The 17353-nt window shown below is 36.9% G+C and overlaps 2 protein-coding genes and 1 long non-coding RNA gene across 15 annotated transcripts; 1 reads left to right on the top strand and 2 right to left on the bottom strand.

Annotated features, from left to right (window-relative positions):
* Positions 1-3818: 3818 nt before the first annotated feature.
* Positions 3819-9572, bottom strand: LOC133708148 (uncharacterized). 12 transcript variants are annotated; one of them, XR_009845602.1, is made up of 12 exons: positions 9319-9564; positions 9045-9219; positions 8520-8646; positions 8323-8406; positions 7349-7515; positions 7139-7263; positions 6694-6886; positions 6205-6341; positions 5603-5818; positions 4914-5146; positions 4479-4784; positions 3819-3835 (listed from the first exon to the last, which is right to left on the bottom strand). It is a non-coding gene; the product is annotated as an uncharacterized LOC133708148 (long non-coding RNA). The 12 variants fall into 12 exon arrangements; XR_009845601.1 differs by having other exon boundaries at positions 3821-3835; positions 4053-4784; positions 9319-9572; XR_009845606.1 differs by lacking the exon at positions 3819-3835 and having other exon boundaries at positions 4616-4784; positions 9045-9235; positions 9319-9563.
* A 158-nt stretch (positions 9573-9730) lies between these two features.
* On the top strand, positions 9731-11247 carry LOC133708147 (F-box protein At2g05970-like). The gene has a single exon (XM_062133602.1). It carries the CDS (start codon positions 9806-9808, stop codon positions 10955-10957), a length of 1152 nt encoding a protein of 383 aa, XP_061989586.1. The 5' UTR covers positions 9731-9805; the 3' UTR covers positions 10958-11247.
* Positions 11248-11389: 142 nt separating this feature from the next.
* LOC133708146 (glutamyl-tRNA(Gln) amidotransferase subunit B, chloroplastic/mitochondrial-like) lies at positions 11390-17270 on the bottom strand. Of its 2 annotated transcripts, none has more exons than XM_062133601.1 (10): positions 17116-17270; positions 16139-16831; positions 15850-16062; positions 14270-14410; positions 13951-14154; positions 13234-13431; positions 13094-13162; positions 12285-12401; positions 12040-12125; positions 11390-11902 (listed from the first exon to the last, which is right to left on the bottom strand). In XM_062133601.1, the coding sequence occupies exons 2-9, from the start codon at positions 16760-16762 to the stop codon at positions 12045-12047; spliced, it is 1647 nt and encodes a 548-aa protein (XP_061989585.1). In that variant the 5' UTR covers positions 16763-16831; positions 17116-17270; the 3' UTR covers positions 11390-11902; positions 12040-12044. The 2 variants fall into 2 exon arrangements, with proteins under 2 accessions (XP_061989585.1, XP_061989584.1); XM_062133600.1 differs by having other exon boundaries at positions 11390-11867.
* Between the last annotated feature and the right edge of the window lie 83 nt (positions 17271-17353).

Raw genomic sequence — 17353 nt, 5'->3', positions numbered from 1 at the left:
AATGACTATGGGAGATGATGAGTCCATTGATGATTTTCATTCTAGGCTTATAAATGTGACGAATGAGTGTGATAGTCTTGGTGAACCTATTGCTGAGAATAGGATTGTAAAGAAATTCCTTAGGTCCTTACCTTTGAGTTTTCAAAATAAACAAACTGCCATTGAAGAAGTTCAGGATTTAGATACCTATACCTTAGATGAACTTCTTGGGAATCTTCAAACTTTTGAAATGAAAATCAGGCCAGATAAGAAAGTAAAAACCATTGCCTTGAATGCTGTTAGGAAAGTGGATGAAAAGCCAAAAGAGTTAGTAAAGGAAAAGGATAGTGACTCCGATTTTACTGCTGAAGACTTCGCTCTGATACCAAATGAAAGTACTAGAATGGCCTAGAGGGAGGGTGAATAGGCAATTAACAATTATTTGCAATCAATTTTCCTGGACGTTGTTGAGGGATTGGAAAAACCTATCTATCCCTAACCAACAGTATAAAGAATTTACCATATGCAAGCATAAGAATAAATAACAGAAAAGTAAAGAACACAGGAAAATGTTTACGCAGTAAAACCCTCAAAAGTGAGGTAAACAACTGCGGGCCTCGGGCCAAGTGCTTAAGCACACACTATAAAATAGTAAACAAAATACAAGGTACACTTACAACCTCTCGGATAACTCTGGACTTGGTTATCTCTAGCTAAACTCTTTTAGCCAGTTGAACTACCTCTCAGTAATTTGTCTACAGCTTCTAAATGTGCTCCACTTGTCTTGAAAACATCGGTCTTGAATACTCAAACATAGTTGATTTTCAAAACTGAACTCATCGGTGTTTAATACAAGAGAATATCAAGAATGAAATATACTCATGACTAACTTAATCTCTTGAACTTTGAACTCAGACACACCACCTCAAAAACCACAGAACTCCTATATATATAGGAGGAACAATAACCAAGTTTCTTCAGCTCGGTTGGAGTAAGACCACGAGGTCCAGATGCACTTGCTCCCTACTTCTATCTTTGACAGCAAGGTCTTCATGATTGCACTGAGTGGATATTAAGATTAACAGCAAGGCTAGATCGAAACCTTTTCTTTAACAGCAAGATTTCCATGATAGAAAGATGGAGAACCTAGCTGCCATGTCCTTCCCTTTTCATTTACGACAGCAAGGTCTCCATGATTGAATTAAGTGGGCAGCAAGGAAAAGATATGGTTGCTTTCACCTTTCTTCTTCACTCGGATCCATCTCAAGGGGATATTAATTACCTCTCCAAGATTTTCTTCCTCACCCGGATCCATCTCAAGGGGATATTAATTACCTCTTCAAGATTTTCTTCCTCACCCGGATCCATCTCAATGGGATATTGCCTCTCCTTGCCAATATGTTAATACTAACAAATCACCAGAAGATCACAGCGCACAACCTGCATGGACAGCAAACATGTGTAGACTTCGATGTGCATGCCTAAAAAGCAAAAGTCACCATCTCAAAGCAGAGCACATAGAAATATATAATTAAGATCATCACATGGCTTATGAATACTTTTGTGGTTAATGGAATGCCAACAACACATGTTGTACTAACATGTACTAACACATAATATATTCACTTATTTCATCAAGTGTACATGGAGTTGAGAGGATAAACTCGAACCGGTTGTTCAACAAAACTAGCCAACCGTGAGAGGATCCGAGGCAAATTGCATCTCTTGATTCCTCGGGCAGGTTGATGCTCGAGTTGTAAAAGCTGCCTTCAAGACTGTAAAACCCAGACCCCTCAATGGCCTCATCTTTGTTCAGATCTCGAGTAAGAACGAGCCACACGTTGTTTCGGGTAGCCAAGTGAAGGATGGTGACTTGGTAATTTCATCACCTGCAGCAGACAAAGAGTGACAAATTAACTGCTTTAAAGCGCATGATGCTTTTGAAGGTGGATGTCGATAGGATTAATTTGACAGAGTTCCTTTGGTGATTCGGACCATCTTGACATGGGAAAGTTGTATCATTAATTCCAGCTTTTGTCATTTGTCATCTTCAAGAAGATAACCTGGAGTCTGGTTTCATTTGTCATCTTCACTAGTTCCAGCTTTTGGTGACCTTAATTTGGTCTGTTTTGCTGCCATGATTTGCAACTCAAAACTAGTTGCAGAAACTTGTTTGTTTATTTATTTATATTTCATGTCTTTTTTTATATCTCCACCCCTATCTACTTGTCATATTTCACGATGGCAATAAAAATTTAAATTTGTGACCTTAACAATATTACGGTAGGTTACACAAACTACTGAAAAAAAATATGTGTGTTGTATTGTTTTGGAGGATAAATAGAATCACATTGTTATTGCATATCTCTACTACTATAAAGGGAAGCCAAATTTTGAATGTTCAAAATACCATTTATAATAAATAAAACTCATAATGAAATTATCTAAAAAAGTTATTATAGTAAACAAAATAAAACACAAAAGACATAAACTAGAGAAAGTGTGTGAAAAGAAAACTTTCACGTTGTCCTCTTTTCAACAATCTTCAAGGGTATGACACTAGTCTTTCTTAATTAAGCTAACTCTTGTAGGAAGATTAAATTGTTGAAAGCTCACTAACACCCTTGCTTAATTGATACCTCGAGTATAAAGATGGGCCGATTACATATAAGGCCTTAGCCACCAACTATTTTATTTTATTTTATTTTATTTCCCTCATAAGGCCACTAAATTAAAAATTGTGTTAACTTTTGGATATAAAAACCAATATATTTACACAAATGCCACTAGAATAAAAAGTCAACAATCATTCTATCTCCTCTCTGTTGAGGTCTCCAGCGAACTCCGGCGATGTCTCTAACGACTTCCAGCGACAACAAAAGCTACTGTCATGCACTAGCAATAAAAGTTACTCTGGTGAGATTTTCGGCGACCTTAGGTGAGGTCACAAAAGCTTCAGTGATTAAGGAAAAAGATGAGGAGATTACATCAATTTAAAACTTTTTATTGGGGGCAATAAGAGATTATTGGGAGGCAATAAAACTCATAAAATTTGAGCATTTGGAAGGGAGACTAATCTTCCTAAAATTAAACAAATTAAAACTTTGATTGAGGAAAAAGATGAGGAGATTACATCAACTCATAACCTTTTATTAGGGGGGCAATAAACAACTTTTAATTTAGAATTTGGTATTCTGCAGGCAGCACATCTAAACAACATTATGTATTCACCTATATATTGATCTACTAAGTACAAAGCTCAATCAAACTTTGTCGGAAAAAAAAAAAAGTACAAACAGACTATAATTCCACACTCCCACAATCACGTATCAAAAAAAAAAAAAAGGTCTTGTTCAGTGATCAAAAGCCAGGAAAGGGAAATTGGCCGGCTAAGGGAAGCTAGATCTAAAAATTAATACCGTCCTCCACCAAGTTTCACCTCCCATGGATTTCTCCAAGTCAGTCTTCTCTGACTATCCGGATCCCTCCGATGACGACTCAAACTCACTCAGCCAAACTGACGCCGTCACGAGCCCTTACCTGGAGCAAAGCTCGGACCCAAACTTCCGTACTAGCACGTAGAGCTTCAGAGGTGTGATGACGACCTTGGCAACCATGTTCGAGTCGGTGCTGCAGACCTACTTGAAGCGAGCGGAGCTTGGGTCTAGGTTGAAGAAGGAGACGGCGGTGATACGAGAGGTGGCCTCACGAGCCATGAAGGAGCTCCCTACTTCGCTTGTGGAGCTAAAACGGCTTCGTCTGACTGAGGGACGAGTGTGGGGAAGAAGGCTGCACTCGGACTCGGAGCGTTTGTAATTAAGATTCTCGTCGTCGTCGTCAACAGCGTCCTTGGCTCCTGAGAGAGAGAGAGAGAGAATGTAATTTTTAATTTTTTGGAGCCCAAAATCGTCATTTAGCAGTTAAATTAGGTTAATGAGAATAAAAATCTATTGTTGGGGTAAGTGGGTTGATTTTGGCCAATTTTGGTTCTTTGTGGAATTATTATTTCAATATATACCAATCCATTCGTGAGCCTATTAATGAAGCAAATTCAATGAAGCAACAACTGGTACCATAGAGAAGCGGCCATAAACTGGAGAGTCTTGACATATTTGACAGATCACTTGATGTAGTTGAAATAACTGAATTTTGGGTTGTTCAATCAAGTAAAGGAAATTCAATAATGGAATTCAAGAGCTAAGACCATTCCAAATTTTGGATTGATGACTATTTAAGAGCTAAGACCATTCCAATGCTCCTTTTCGCCATGCATTAGCTCAGTGGTTAGAGCACTCATCATTATCTAAGATCGAGGTCATGGGTTCGAGTCACCATGGGAGTAGGAGTGAAATCATTTGATCCTCTTATTAAAATATGTAAAAAAAAAAAAAAAAAAAATCTGATCCATGAGTTTCTCCATTCCAAATATTATTTTTACCTAAAATCTATTTGCAATAAAGAATTGAACTTTATTACGGTGAATTGTATTATGATCTCACCGTTTTCCAAGCCCGAGTTATCCCTGTGTTTTCCTCATGGGCCATGCTCATCCCTAAGAGTGCCCTAGCTCTAGCTAGTAGTATTTGACTAGTTAGAGAGCCCGCGCTTTGCTGCGGGTGATATAACTGCATTCTAGTCGTATAACAATTATTAATTGATTTATTTCTAATTGAACTCTCACATATAAGGTCTTGGTGTTCTATTATATACTTGAGAATAATCCGAAGAAACAGGTTTCTTTGCTTGAAGCTACTCTTTGCCCATGTTTTCTGTGCCTTGCTTTCTCGTGCTACCCCCTCCTTGACCTGAAATGAAAATTAGCACCATGAATTTAACAATAGTTGGGATATTCTGAGTTCCATCTCTTCTACCATCTAAACTCTAGAGTATATATCAAATCAGGCACAAAATGAGAACAAAATCAATTTCATCACCTTAACATCATTATCAAATGAACCCATCCATTTAGAAGTTAGCAATGACTCCATAACAGCTTACTACATGTTCACTACACCAATCCACAACCCCAAGCCAAATGTACACAAAAAAAGAAAAAACCAACCACATCAGGTGTCAATGCAGGATAATATCCCAAGTATTTTATCGTTACAGGTTCATAGCACTGAAGCTTGGTCTCTGATTGCAGTGTCCTTCCACTTGGAGGTACCTGCAAGGTAAACACCAATTATACAACTCAAACATCATAGCAACCTTATGCAGCCACAAACATTTACACTTAACACTTGGCATGTATAAACAGTTCAAATCCTTTCCAAACTGTAAACAATCACACAGTAGTTTCATTTGAAAGTGATTAGCTAAAGATATCAATAGCTAAACAACAGATGAACAGAAACTGACTACAAAATATAGAATTGGAAAGAAACACTTATGAAAATGAAAAACCTATAAACATTAAAATCGAAATTCAAAAATCACATATATGAAACTGTCCTCCTACGTCTGATTTCCATCGTCCAACAGTGCCATTGATTAAACCAGTCAAATCAATCCACAAAGTTCAACTTTATGAATTATAGAGAAAGTCAAAGAGATAGATATAAACTCATAAACAGAGAGAATTCTTCAATCATCCAAAAACTTGATATTATAAAGTTTAAACCTTCACTCTACCCACTCGCGATAGTCCTCAGGCTCCAAAAAGATGGAAGCTGGATCTATGACTTACTACATAGCGTATAAACCAACTTTAAGTCTACTTCTTTCCTCATTATAAGCGGGTTAGAGAAATGACGTGTTGTGCAATCTGTACAGAGGTATTGGAGTTTGCAGCTCTCAGAGCCCCTCTAGAACATATCTTCCATTTTACTCTCATCCCCTGTAAAAGAGAAGAGATCGTTATTAACATCTAAGAGTCAATTTGGATTCAATATACTGTCCAGTTCCCACAATAAAATGGCATTACTCCTCATTAACAAATAAAACAACTTACACACAACCCAACTACTGAAGTACACAGCATTTATCAATATTTATATTGAAATTAAATTATCTTTGATATTCTAAGAGGCAAACAAAGAAAGTAAATATACAAATATTATGTGAGTACACAACATGCTAAGCAGTATATGAAAAATGTCAAAGTATCAATTAGGACCTATGATACCTCCAGATTATGAGACAATTTTACAGTAAGAAGTGTTAAAACATTAAGATCAAGCAAGCAATCTCTTATCAGCCAACATAGCAACAGAATGGACGTACCTAACATCTCTTCAATTGCATTTCCAAGGGTTGTCGAATCAAGATCATCTAACAGTAATAACCCTTGCACCAGCCAAGTCTGCCAGCAAAGAAGCATTTTTAAATTGATGTCCTTCAGCAACATCGGGGGACGGTACCTACAAATACAGAAAGTAATAATGAGTTCTCCTCTTGAGCAGAAAATAGGTAAAACTATGGACATTAAGAACATGATCAAAACATGGTTGATAGCGGGCATGTTTTGGATGAGAAAGCAAAGAAATGTTGGCTTTTTAGTGGCTGACCTTAAGAAAAAATTGTTTTGGTGTGTAAAAAATATGGTCAAACACATCAAGGTATTAAACTAATCAGTATTTCCCAAGTTTCAAATTTTTAATGAAAAAACTTCAATGACACACATAATGACAGAGTATTAACGTAGATAATCCAGACTTGCAGGAATACTACAGAATTGTAAATAATAATAATAATAATAATCCAATGGCTTACTTGTTCCTTGCCTTAACACCATTCCTCTTGTCAGTCCCTCCTTCATCATCAGAACGGTCATTTGAAGCCCTTGGTCACACACTCAAAACTCTTTGAGTTTGGCTCCGAAGCAACACTGCTTGATTTCTTATCAACCCCTCATTCCACAGTAGATTGAGAAGAAAGGATTAACCCAAATAATTGTAGAAGCTAGCTGAATGCATGAAAACACAAATGGAAGTTAAAAACTTAAAACCAAAAACCCTGCTATAGAGAATGCAACTCCAGGATGAATAAAATGCTACTACCATCTTCTTTGATTTCTCTACTTCAAGCTTCTTCTTATCTAAGAATTTCAATAACAAAATCCCAAAACTTTCTCAAAAATCCAATCTTTGGCACACCTGAGTTCCTTTTCACATTCAAACATGTACAAAGGAAAAGCAATGAAGAAAAAGGTAAGTACCTGTTCCTTATCCAAACCCATTAGAACGTTGTTAGCAGCCATTGGACTCTGAAAAGTGGGTAAAAGAAAACCTGCTTCAGTTTAGCGGTGAGCTCGATCATACAACTTTGAATCTCCTTGAACACCTGTAAAAGATCGATTGTGGTAAATATATAGCTAGCAAGTAAAGGAATTGGAAAATCTAGAGAGAATGGCAAAAGAGGGGCTTACAGTTCATTCTTCTTCTTTCTTCCTCTTGGTGGGTACAATTGTTCTATCACTCTTTCTCTCTACCCCTCTCACTCTTCTTTTTGTGCGGATCAAAGAAGCAGGTTCTCCTTCTCTGGAGTAAACACATAGAAGTATCGGAACCACCCGGCGCAACACACTGGGAACACCTGTATCGGGGGCAACACGCAAATTACAGAACAAATTCAGGGTAAAACAGTCAAGGAACCATTCATTTTGTTTGTCCTTTTGCTGAATGGGTTTTAGTATAGTTATAATACCAGAAACTAAGAACCTAAAACAAACACATTCACAATTGCAGCTTTTTAGACACATTCAATGTTTTTCAATTACTATGTATCAAGTGTTTAAAATCAATCCTTTCACACCTGCAACATGTATAATGGGAATGATACATGAACGTCAAAAATTACTCACAATACCAAAAAAAAAAAAAAAAAAAAAAAAAAAAAAGATCGCAAACAGAAGTGAATAGATAACAAAAGAATTCATGTCTCTGACCGTACATAAACCACAGATTACTAATTCAGTATTCTAAATCAACACATAGAAGCTTTCATCAAGAACAACAGAAGTACACAAAGAAGAAATAAAATTAAAAAGTATTGATACCGAGTCTTTATCAGTGACTACATCAAACAATCTCTGGATACCAAGCCTCCACTAATCTCTAAACCAAAGCATCACAGAAATAATCAAGCAAAGTCTTAAACTCTCATTGATAAAGAGAAAATGCAGACCAACAACATAAAAACTTTAAATTGTGATTTCTGACCCTCTAAACTTTATTCTATGGCAGCCATTAAGCTCAATCCAATTTGAACAAATTAGTTTACCAATACTGACTCAAAAACTAACAGCAATGAATACCCACGCCAGATATAAAGTAGCCCGTAAAGCTTCCATCTTTACCTAAATAAATCAAACATCCAGCCATAAACAGAACTTCATTATACCTTGAGTGACATTTTGATTACCATCTCCTGATTGCATTTCATTCTAACATTCATTAGATCCTCCAGCAATTTCTGGATGAAACACTGTAACCAACAATGAAACAATATGAGTTAATTAACATTGCACAGACACAATTATTTTTCTTCACACCACTTATAAATGTCAATGTTTAAGAAAGCATAAAAGCTATACTCACTTGTTTTCAATCTCTTTGATTTGACACGAATACATTTAGATTCTCCTTGTTCAACCCGGTCACCTGTGGATTGTTCCGAGAACCTCTTTATAGTCTATCCCTCTCTTGGCATTCTCAGCTGCCATCTCTGTAGGTACATATATAATCCAATTAAAATTTTAGATCATAATCCTCATTCATGATAATTTATCAATCAACTTGATCCCAAAAAGTAGGACAATTCTAAGAAGTGATTAATCAGATAATAGATGGACAGATATATCCAGCTAATTAGTCAAATATAGAGAGTAAAACCCCAAAATTAATCAAATCGGCTACAAAGAACTGCAATTTGCACAATTCACTCTATACCCAAACCAACTTTAGCATACAAAGACAATTCTAAAGTCTCCACATTTGGAATTTTCCAACTGTAAAACCCTAGAAACTAAAAATCCAAATGCTTACCGAATATCAAAAAGACAATGAAATTCAACACTGTGCTGTAGATTAATTAATACCCATAGAGGTTTGCCCAATTCTTACTGTTCTTGATTTCAATTCCCCCGCCGAGGTCGGTTGTAATGGTGGCGAGTCCGAGAGCAAGAAGGACGAACAGAGAAGCGGCTGGAGAGACGGTATGGGTAGAGGATTCTGTCGGTGTAGGTAGAGACTTCTAGATCGATGTCGATAGAGGCTTCTGATTGCAATACTAACACAACTAAAACACCAAAATACTTCAATTTATCACGTGTAGTTGAAGAAAGATGGATGATTGAAGGAAAAAAGAAAGCGAAAGACAGTGATTAATGATGCTAACCCAGTCACTATGGAGATTGCCGTTGATGAAGGATGTCAAACAGTGCAAGGACTGATGTCGGTTTCTATGGATAGAACTGAAAATTTCGATTTTGATAGAGATCGTTCTCTATATTGCCTCAAGATGGAGACTTTTGGAAAAAACATGAGGAGGTCGGTTGCCTCATATGGAGACGTCTGGAATTTCGATTTTGATAGAGATCGTTCTCTATATTGCCTCAAGATGGAGACTTCTGGAAAAAACATGAGGAGGTCGGTTGCCTCATATGGAGACGTCTGGAAACGTATAGAAGCATGGCAACCCGTAATAAAAGAAGAAATGAAGGGCAAAAGCGTCATTCAATTGGGGCTCGAATGAACAGTAGCACCCGAATGAACAGTCCACGGGCTTTAGATAATAGATAATTAGGATTTTACCACCACCCGAAATCATAATCATAGAGACTTTGGAAACTCTCCCATCCTGCTATGCACTACGTACTATCCCAATGACAATGGCCGATGATCAGAATTGTTGCACCAAAAAGAGAGCACAACAATGCGAATCAAAGTGGTCCGAGCTCCCAATTGAAATCGCAGAGTTGATCTTGGAAAAGCTTGCGTCCATTGACATCCTTCGCTTCAAAGCAGTTTGTTCTTCTTGGAAGTATGCTGCAAACTCTTACATCGCTGCACCTTATTACAAGCCATTGCCTCAATCTCCATGGCTCGTGCTTGGTAATGGTCAAGAAGACAACAGTTGCCGGTTTTTCAGTCTCGAAGAGAAAAAGGTCTATACCATCAAGAACATATTATTTGAAGGCTGTTGTGTGAGCTCATCACATGGGTGGCTGGTGATTATGAACAAGGATTCAATCTTAAATCTTTTCAATCCAGTTTCAGGTGAAAGCATTCAACTCTCAGATATTCGAGCTCTTGATGGCTTTTCCAGCTTTTCTGGTAGTGAAATATTGAAAGCTGTCCTTTCTTCGGAGCCGTCTGGCCGGAATAATTTTTTCTTGACGATTTGCATTAGACAAACATCAAGAAGCATGAGGTCTGATAACCTTGCAGTCTATAATCATGGAGGCAAAACATGGAATCCCTTGCTAGCTAGCTCTCGGGAGATTGTATTCCACAACAGCAAACTATTCGCATTGTTGGGCAAAAATGCAGTTCAAGTTTGGGACTTCAAGAAATCTTGTGGTGATAGGACAACTGTATATATTTTCAGACGGAAATTACGGAATCAATCTTTGACTCGTACTTACATGGTGAAATACTCTCGCTTAGTGGAGTCATTGGGTGAGATTTTGCGTGTGACGCTGGTTTTGGTCAATAGCTTGGATGATAGTTCCCACAAAGAATCGTATTTTGAGGTCTATAAGATGAATTTGAGGCCTACAACAAGTCGAGGCACGTGGGAGAAAGTGGAAAGTTTAGGTCACAGATTTATAATTTGGTGTCGAAATCGAGCTTCGATAGCATTATCCGCCTCATATTTTACAGAATTTGAAGAAAATTCGATTTACTGTTATCATCGTCGTCGCATATTCGTTTACAACTTAAAAGATAAAGTTGTGAAGCCATGTTACAGATTTGACGAGTCCACAACGAATCAAGAACCTTTCTGGATTGTTCCCAATCTATCCCTGAAGTAGGAACTTCTCTGCTATACTGATGAGTACATGTTATGTTTTCAATTTAGTTTACTTGTTTAGAGCACTTTCCGTTCAATTTAGTATACTGATATTCATGGTTATGTTACAGTCCTAGATAACCATATGCTGACTGAAGTCAGCTATTTTGGTATCAATCTAACATCAAAACATAAGCCATAAGACGTGTACCTAAAATCTATTTTTTCATGATTATTTGTTGTCATTGTAAAAGTATGAACATGCATGAGGATTTTTGTGCATCACTGATGATCTTCATGACAAAACCTGGTTGACGGGCTCTCAAATAGCAACAAACAATAGTATGAACATCACCAAGTTGTCTTTCAAAACTGACAATCTTTGGTCTATTTTTCACCAACCTTCAAAATTCTATATTCTCTAAGCTTTCTAGACAAAAAAAAACTCAACTAGGAACCCGTCAAGATTGTCAGTGGTAATTAAGCCATCAAAAATACGTAATTTACAAACTCTATAAATCAATATTTAAAAGATTAGTTACTAGACAACAGTCGGTAAGGAAAGATGGTATGCCTGTCCGCCGAAGATAAACATCTAGCGAAAGAAAATGAACTCAAAATTAGGAGCTTGAAATCTGGAAGTGGTTATATATCTGGAGCATATCAGGTTACGATTCAAGATTGATCCATCCAACTTGCTGGCATTATAGACCAATCAAACAGAAGCAGGAAATGCAATATCAGAAGCCAATCAGTTCTCGGCTCTCCAGATAGGGCACGCAGATTTTCAAGCGGCTGTCAATCACTTGTTCAGAAAGAGAGATGCCAACTAACACATCAAAGTCTAGATAGACTTCCACCATAAGCTATATAAATCATGCTACAAAGTGTAACGGCCCTTCCGGTGTGAGCGAATTTAGGTTTGAATACATCTGGTTTGAAGTTCGGAGCCAGGTCATTGCATTATCTAGTTACCAATAGATATAATGCAATACATATATATTATATTTACATCAAAATTCATAGAGGAACATGGTAACAGATGCATGATCAGCAGTTCTGTGTATATATAAATTACAGAAATTGTTTGCAGATAACTTATACCTGTATCAGCTTTTGGCATTTAATTTCTCTAACAGAATCTTGTTTAGAAGCCCTGGATTTGCTTTTCCTTTTGACAGTTTCATTATCTGCGCAGAGTTAAAAAAGTTCAAGCCACCTCACTCAAAAAATAGATAAATAAAGTAATTACTAATAGTGTAATCATGAATGGAAAAGGGAGAGATAAAAACAATCTACCCTTGTGATCAACACAAAAGAATATCTCCATTGATTTGACAGAATTTTACCTGGCCAGCAAAATAACCTTGCAGCTTAGTCTTTCCACCACGATATTGGTCCAGCTGCTTTGGATTCTCTGACAACACCTTTTCCACCATTTTCTCAATCTCAGCGGGATCTACAATCTATTACAACCAAAGCCATAAGAGAACCATCAATTTTCTAACAAATTATTTATTGTTTTATCATAAGATGATTTTCTTTCACTGTTTTCTTGGCTGCTGAAGTGTACAAATTCTGTTTGCCATCATATAACAGAACTACTCTATTCTATAAACTTATTAAGTACAGAAATTAATAGTCCATACAGCTGGGGAGAAATGCCAAAAAGCTATTCCCTACTTTCCAAATTTTTGGTCCTTGGAAAGAAGAGGTCAGCTTTCCGAAGGAGACATCATTCCTTATATTGTTTTTGAAAATATAAATACAACACACACACACACACATGTAAAGATTTCCATAACTATCCTTTTAATGACTCTGTCTATTGACTTTCTAACATATAGAGGGTATACTAACGAAAAAAAGAGTTAGTCTTTTAACTTCTCAAACTAGAGAACATCTTAGGACAGTCCAATAATTTGCCAGATTGTTAAAAACAATATAAAATGTTGTTTTTAAGAAACATGGTGATATGTGTTGAATTTGACACAATAAATAATAAAAGAAAATAAAATTAAAAAGTGAATGCTATATTAGGCAGTTCCACAGGCTCTGGCCTGCGACCATCGATCCATCAAGTATTCACACATCTGACCATTTGACAAGAATTATGTGTTATGAATTAAAGAGCCTGGCAATACAATAAACAACTTGCCTGAACTAAATCTTTTTCTTCTATCAGTCCCTTCACAGTACCACCTTTTGCTAGAAGCTCAAACAATATCTGCAAATTTATTGATTTCAGAAATAAATAAAATTGTAAAACTTGTCCCGAAAAGAAAACGGAATCATTACCTGTTTCCCTATCTTCCCACTAATAGTCCCATCTTTTATGGAAGCTATTAACTCAGCCAACTCTTGAGGGGAAAGCTTGACCTCAGTGATGGACAACTCTTCATTTTTCATATAGGCAGCAATATCACTCATTATCCAGTTGGCAGCTAGCTTCGCATCAGCACCCTTCTTAATAGTAGTATCAAAAAATTCTGCAACCTAAGGTATACATTAAGCATGTGTGCCGCTTCAGGTCATGTACGATGATATACCATTTAGATAACATATCACTAGGAGTACTTGATGATTAATATAACTGACTGATTAGACGATTTCCTTGAAGTAAGACTTAAGAAACATCTAGCACTAAAACCTTCTGGTCACACTTTACACTCAGTGCCCAGACCATGTAAGAAGACAGACATTCACTTTTCTCTGGCTCTTTCCTTCTTTCTTTTTATCTCCTAATCCAGTTTTCCCCGACATTTAATCTTGTTTGAAATGCAGATTGAATAATTTGTCCCTGGAAACTATATTTTACATCGAATATATCTGTAACAAATATAAGGATAGAATACATTTAGCTTTTCTATATTTCTTAGCTACTCTGTTGGATCTTCAAGCAACATTTCAGTCATAAATTTCAACTTCCGCTTTGTTCATTTAATAACAAATTCCAGAGCAATTAGCAACTTCCAGACAGAGCAAGCATTTAGAAGAATAATCCAGGGGACTCACATTCATGTCGTTAGCAAGGAAAAGAATGTCCTGCATGCTTAGGCCCATCTTTTCATACCTCCGACGCTTCATTTCTGGAAGTTCAGGCAAAGAGTTATGAATACCATCAACATAGTCCTGGGTGAGGAAAACTTCTGGAAGGTCTGGTTCAGGAAAATATCGGTAATCAGATAGTCCTTCTTTCTTCCTCATTGTAACTGTTTTCTGAACATTACAATAAAGTTAACAGAGCATGTAATTAGACACAAAGGAAATGATAGCTACACACTCTTGTACTGTTTGACTAGATGCTGAGAATGAAAAGAAAAGGTAAAGTCACCTGAGCTCCTTCTTCCCATAGCCGTGTTTCCTGTACAATTTCTTTGTCTTGGCCTTGACTATGAAGAAGCACCTGCCTCGAAATTTCATAATCAATTGCCCTGCTCACTGCCGAAAAAGCGTTCAAATTTTTTATCTCCACCTACCAAAGTAAGAAGGTCATCAGACACCAAAGGCAATAAATGATAGTATTATATCACCAGATGACTGAAAGAAAAACAATTGTTATGTTGCAACTTCTTTCTTCTTCCCACTTTTTCAGAGTGTGTGTGTGTTGTGACTAGTGGATTTCCAATTTCCGAGCTGTGACTTCAACAGTCAATAATATACAAAGACATACATATAACTTACTTTATGTTGTTCATCACATGGAACAACAATTTTCTGTTTTTCATATCTCATTTGTTCATTCAGGTACTATAGTGTGTACGTTTTTGTTTGATGGTTGAGTACCACACACATTCTTTCTGGGAAAATGCCACCAACGACTAAAAGTAACAAAAGTTGACATTTCCTGAATATTGTTCACTGCATAATTCTTTCAAAAGGTAAGAAGCAGCTAATTTGATAGAATATTTGACTAAGTGTTCAAGAGTAATAGTAGTTGATGTAGGACAATGCACCTGTGCTCCTATAGGATTGGGTAATGGTTATGGTAGGCTTTAAAATATACAATAGCTTTCGAAGAAGAAAAAAAATGGTTTATAGCTATTGTAGTTGCAGAGAACTTAAGAAAATAAAGAATAGAGCATGTTGAAAAGATACCAAGGCACCAAGCCTTCAACAACACTCTATTTTCATGTGCTCCAATCTGCCTCGATTTACAGCAGATAACCATATAGGTTTCAAATACATCCCCTTGGGCTCGTAAAATACCAAAAGACTTATTAAGGACTCAATAATACCATGAGATCCTTGCCGTTCTTAAAGATATTGTACTACTTACCCTAAAACTCAAATAGAAAATTGAAGATCAACTACACCAAACATATACTCTAACAAAATTTTATATAAACAAGTAAAGTCTTGATTTATTTCTATATTAACATTTACTGACTTGGACTCTTAAAGTACCATTGAGACTTCTTTTTGGACCAAAAATACCTTGGTTTTGGAGTTGGCTCCATGGTCTATGCCTTGGGTTTACAAAGAGGATACTTCTTTTCTAGCCAAGCTGTAACACTAGTTCCAATCCACCTTTCTATTATTCATGTTTCCTTCTGATATGTGTTATAACATTCAAGAACTTCATACAAAAAACAAATCTACAGTATTTTTTCTTTGAGCCCTATAGGTCTCAATCAATTGGCAATGCTGAAATTTTGACTCTTTAGGCATGTCAAGATAATATTGCAATGATCACCAAGCATTAACAAAGTAAGGATGACTAATTAAAGTCATCCAGAGCTTTCACTGCACTGATTTATAATTATCCTCATACAAAACTTTTCTTATTTCGGATTATTAAGTGCTTGTGATATTATCCCTCAGTCCTTTGTTCTTCTCTTCTTTCTTTAAATACTATCTGTATACTGGTTACTAGTTACTAACACAATAAATCAATAAGTAAAAGCTACTTGCCTTCGTCCCAAACTGTAATTGCCCAATTGGTCGAACAGAAACATTGACATCACAACGAAGTGAACCTTCTTGCATATTGCCATTACTCACTCCCAAATACCGAACCACCCTCTGTATTTCTGCAGCATATTCTGCAGCTTCAATACCATTTCTCATATCAGGTTCAGAAACAATCTCAAGCAAGGGCACACCCGCTCTATTTAGATCAACCTGCAGAAAAGAAACAAACAGTATTTTATAAGAACTAGAAAATGTTGATGGCAAGTATGAAGCGAAAGGTACTTTCCTGTGAGTAACTTCCATCGTCTGAATGCATCAGCTTCCCTGCATCCTCTTCCATGTGAACTCTTGTAATGCCGAACTTCCTATGCCCACCACCAAACTCTACTGGAATATCCAAATCAATGTAGCCACCAGTCGCAATTGGAACATCAAACTGGGATATTTGGTACCCCTTTGGAAGGTCCGCGTAAAAGTATTGTTTCCGATCAAACTTCGAGTTCATTGCCAATTTGCAATTGAGTGCAAGTCCAACTTTCACAGCAGACTCAATGACCTTAACGTTCAAAATCGGTAAAGCACCGGGCAGACCCATACAAATGGGGCAAATACTAGTGTTTGGTTGAGAGCCATAATTATAAGGGCAACTACAAAAGGCCTTGGTCTGAGTGGATAGCTGGACATGGGTTTCGATACCTATGACTGCTTCATAGTCCTTCGAGATATTCTCCAGTTTCTTATTCGGGTTCAAGTTAGAAACTTTCACTTGTGGCTTAACCTTCTCTTGGGTGGCTGTCTGGGTTTGTTCACTTCTCATTGTGCAATACAAAAGAACATTCTTTCTTCTAAGTAATGTAGTGGGATGGAACACAAAAGGGTGGGTTTGAAAGCTTCTGAAAATTGTGGAGGCCATGTTCTTAAACTCGATTCAATCCGATATCAAACAATGCAGGGGCCTGTCTTTGCAAACATGAAGCAATGCCTGAAAGATAAGATTTTGAATCTAAATTCCTTGGAAATATCAACTATTGAATAACAACTGATAACTCAATCAATCCCAAAAACACAATCCGAACCAAAGCAGTCACCTTTATTCAAATAATCAAAGCACATGAAAAACCCAACTCAGGCTATCACAGCAGACACAGAAAACACAAAACCCAATTCCAATACCACCCAAAAACCAGCATTCCCAACTCATCAAAATGGTAAAGGGCATTCATGGCATTACAGAGAGCACTTGAAACAGAAAATGAGAAGACTTACTTGTAATCCCACAAGAGTTGGGTGTTTTGGTTATGGAGCCAAAACTGAAGTTGCAGTGAAGTGAAAAGTGAGTTGGTTAAGCGCACCAGAAGCAGAGGAAGTTACCACCACCCAGAATCAGATAATAAAAACCCAGTTCAACAAAGACTTTGGCTCCAATCCAACTCGAACTGTGTTTTTTTTTTTCGAACTTGAGTTGTTTGATGTTTAGTAGTTTGTTTAGAGGTGAGTTCTCATT

Source organism: Rosa rugosa, chromosome 5 (assembly GCF_958449725.1).
Source record: "Rosa rugosa chromosome 5, drRosRugo1.1, whole genome shotgun sequence".
NCBI classification, from domain to species: Eukaryota; Viridiplantae; Streptophyta; class Magnoliopsida; order Rosales; family Rosaceae; genus Rosa; species Rosa rugosa.
Note: the sequence above shows the minus strand (reverse complement) of the source record. Positions and strands in the feature narration are given on the sequence as shown.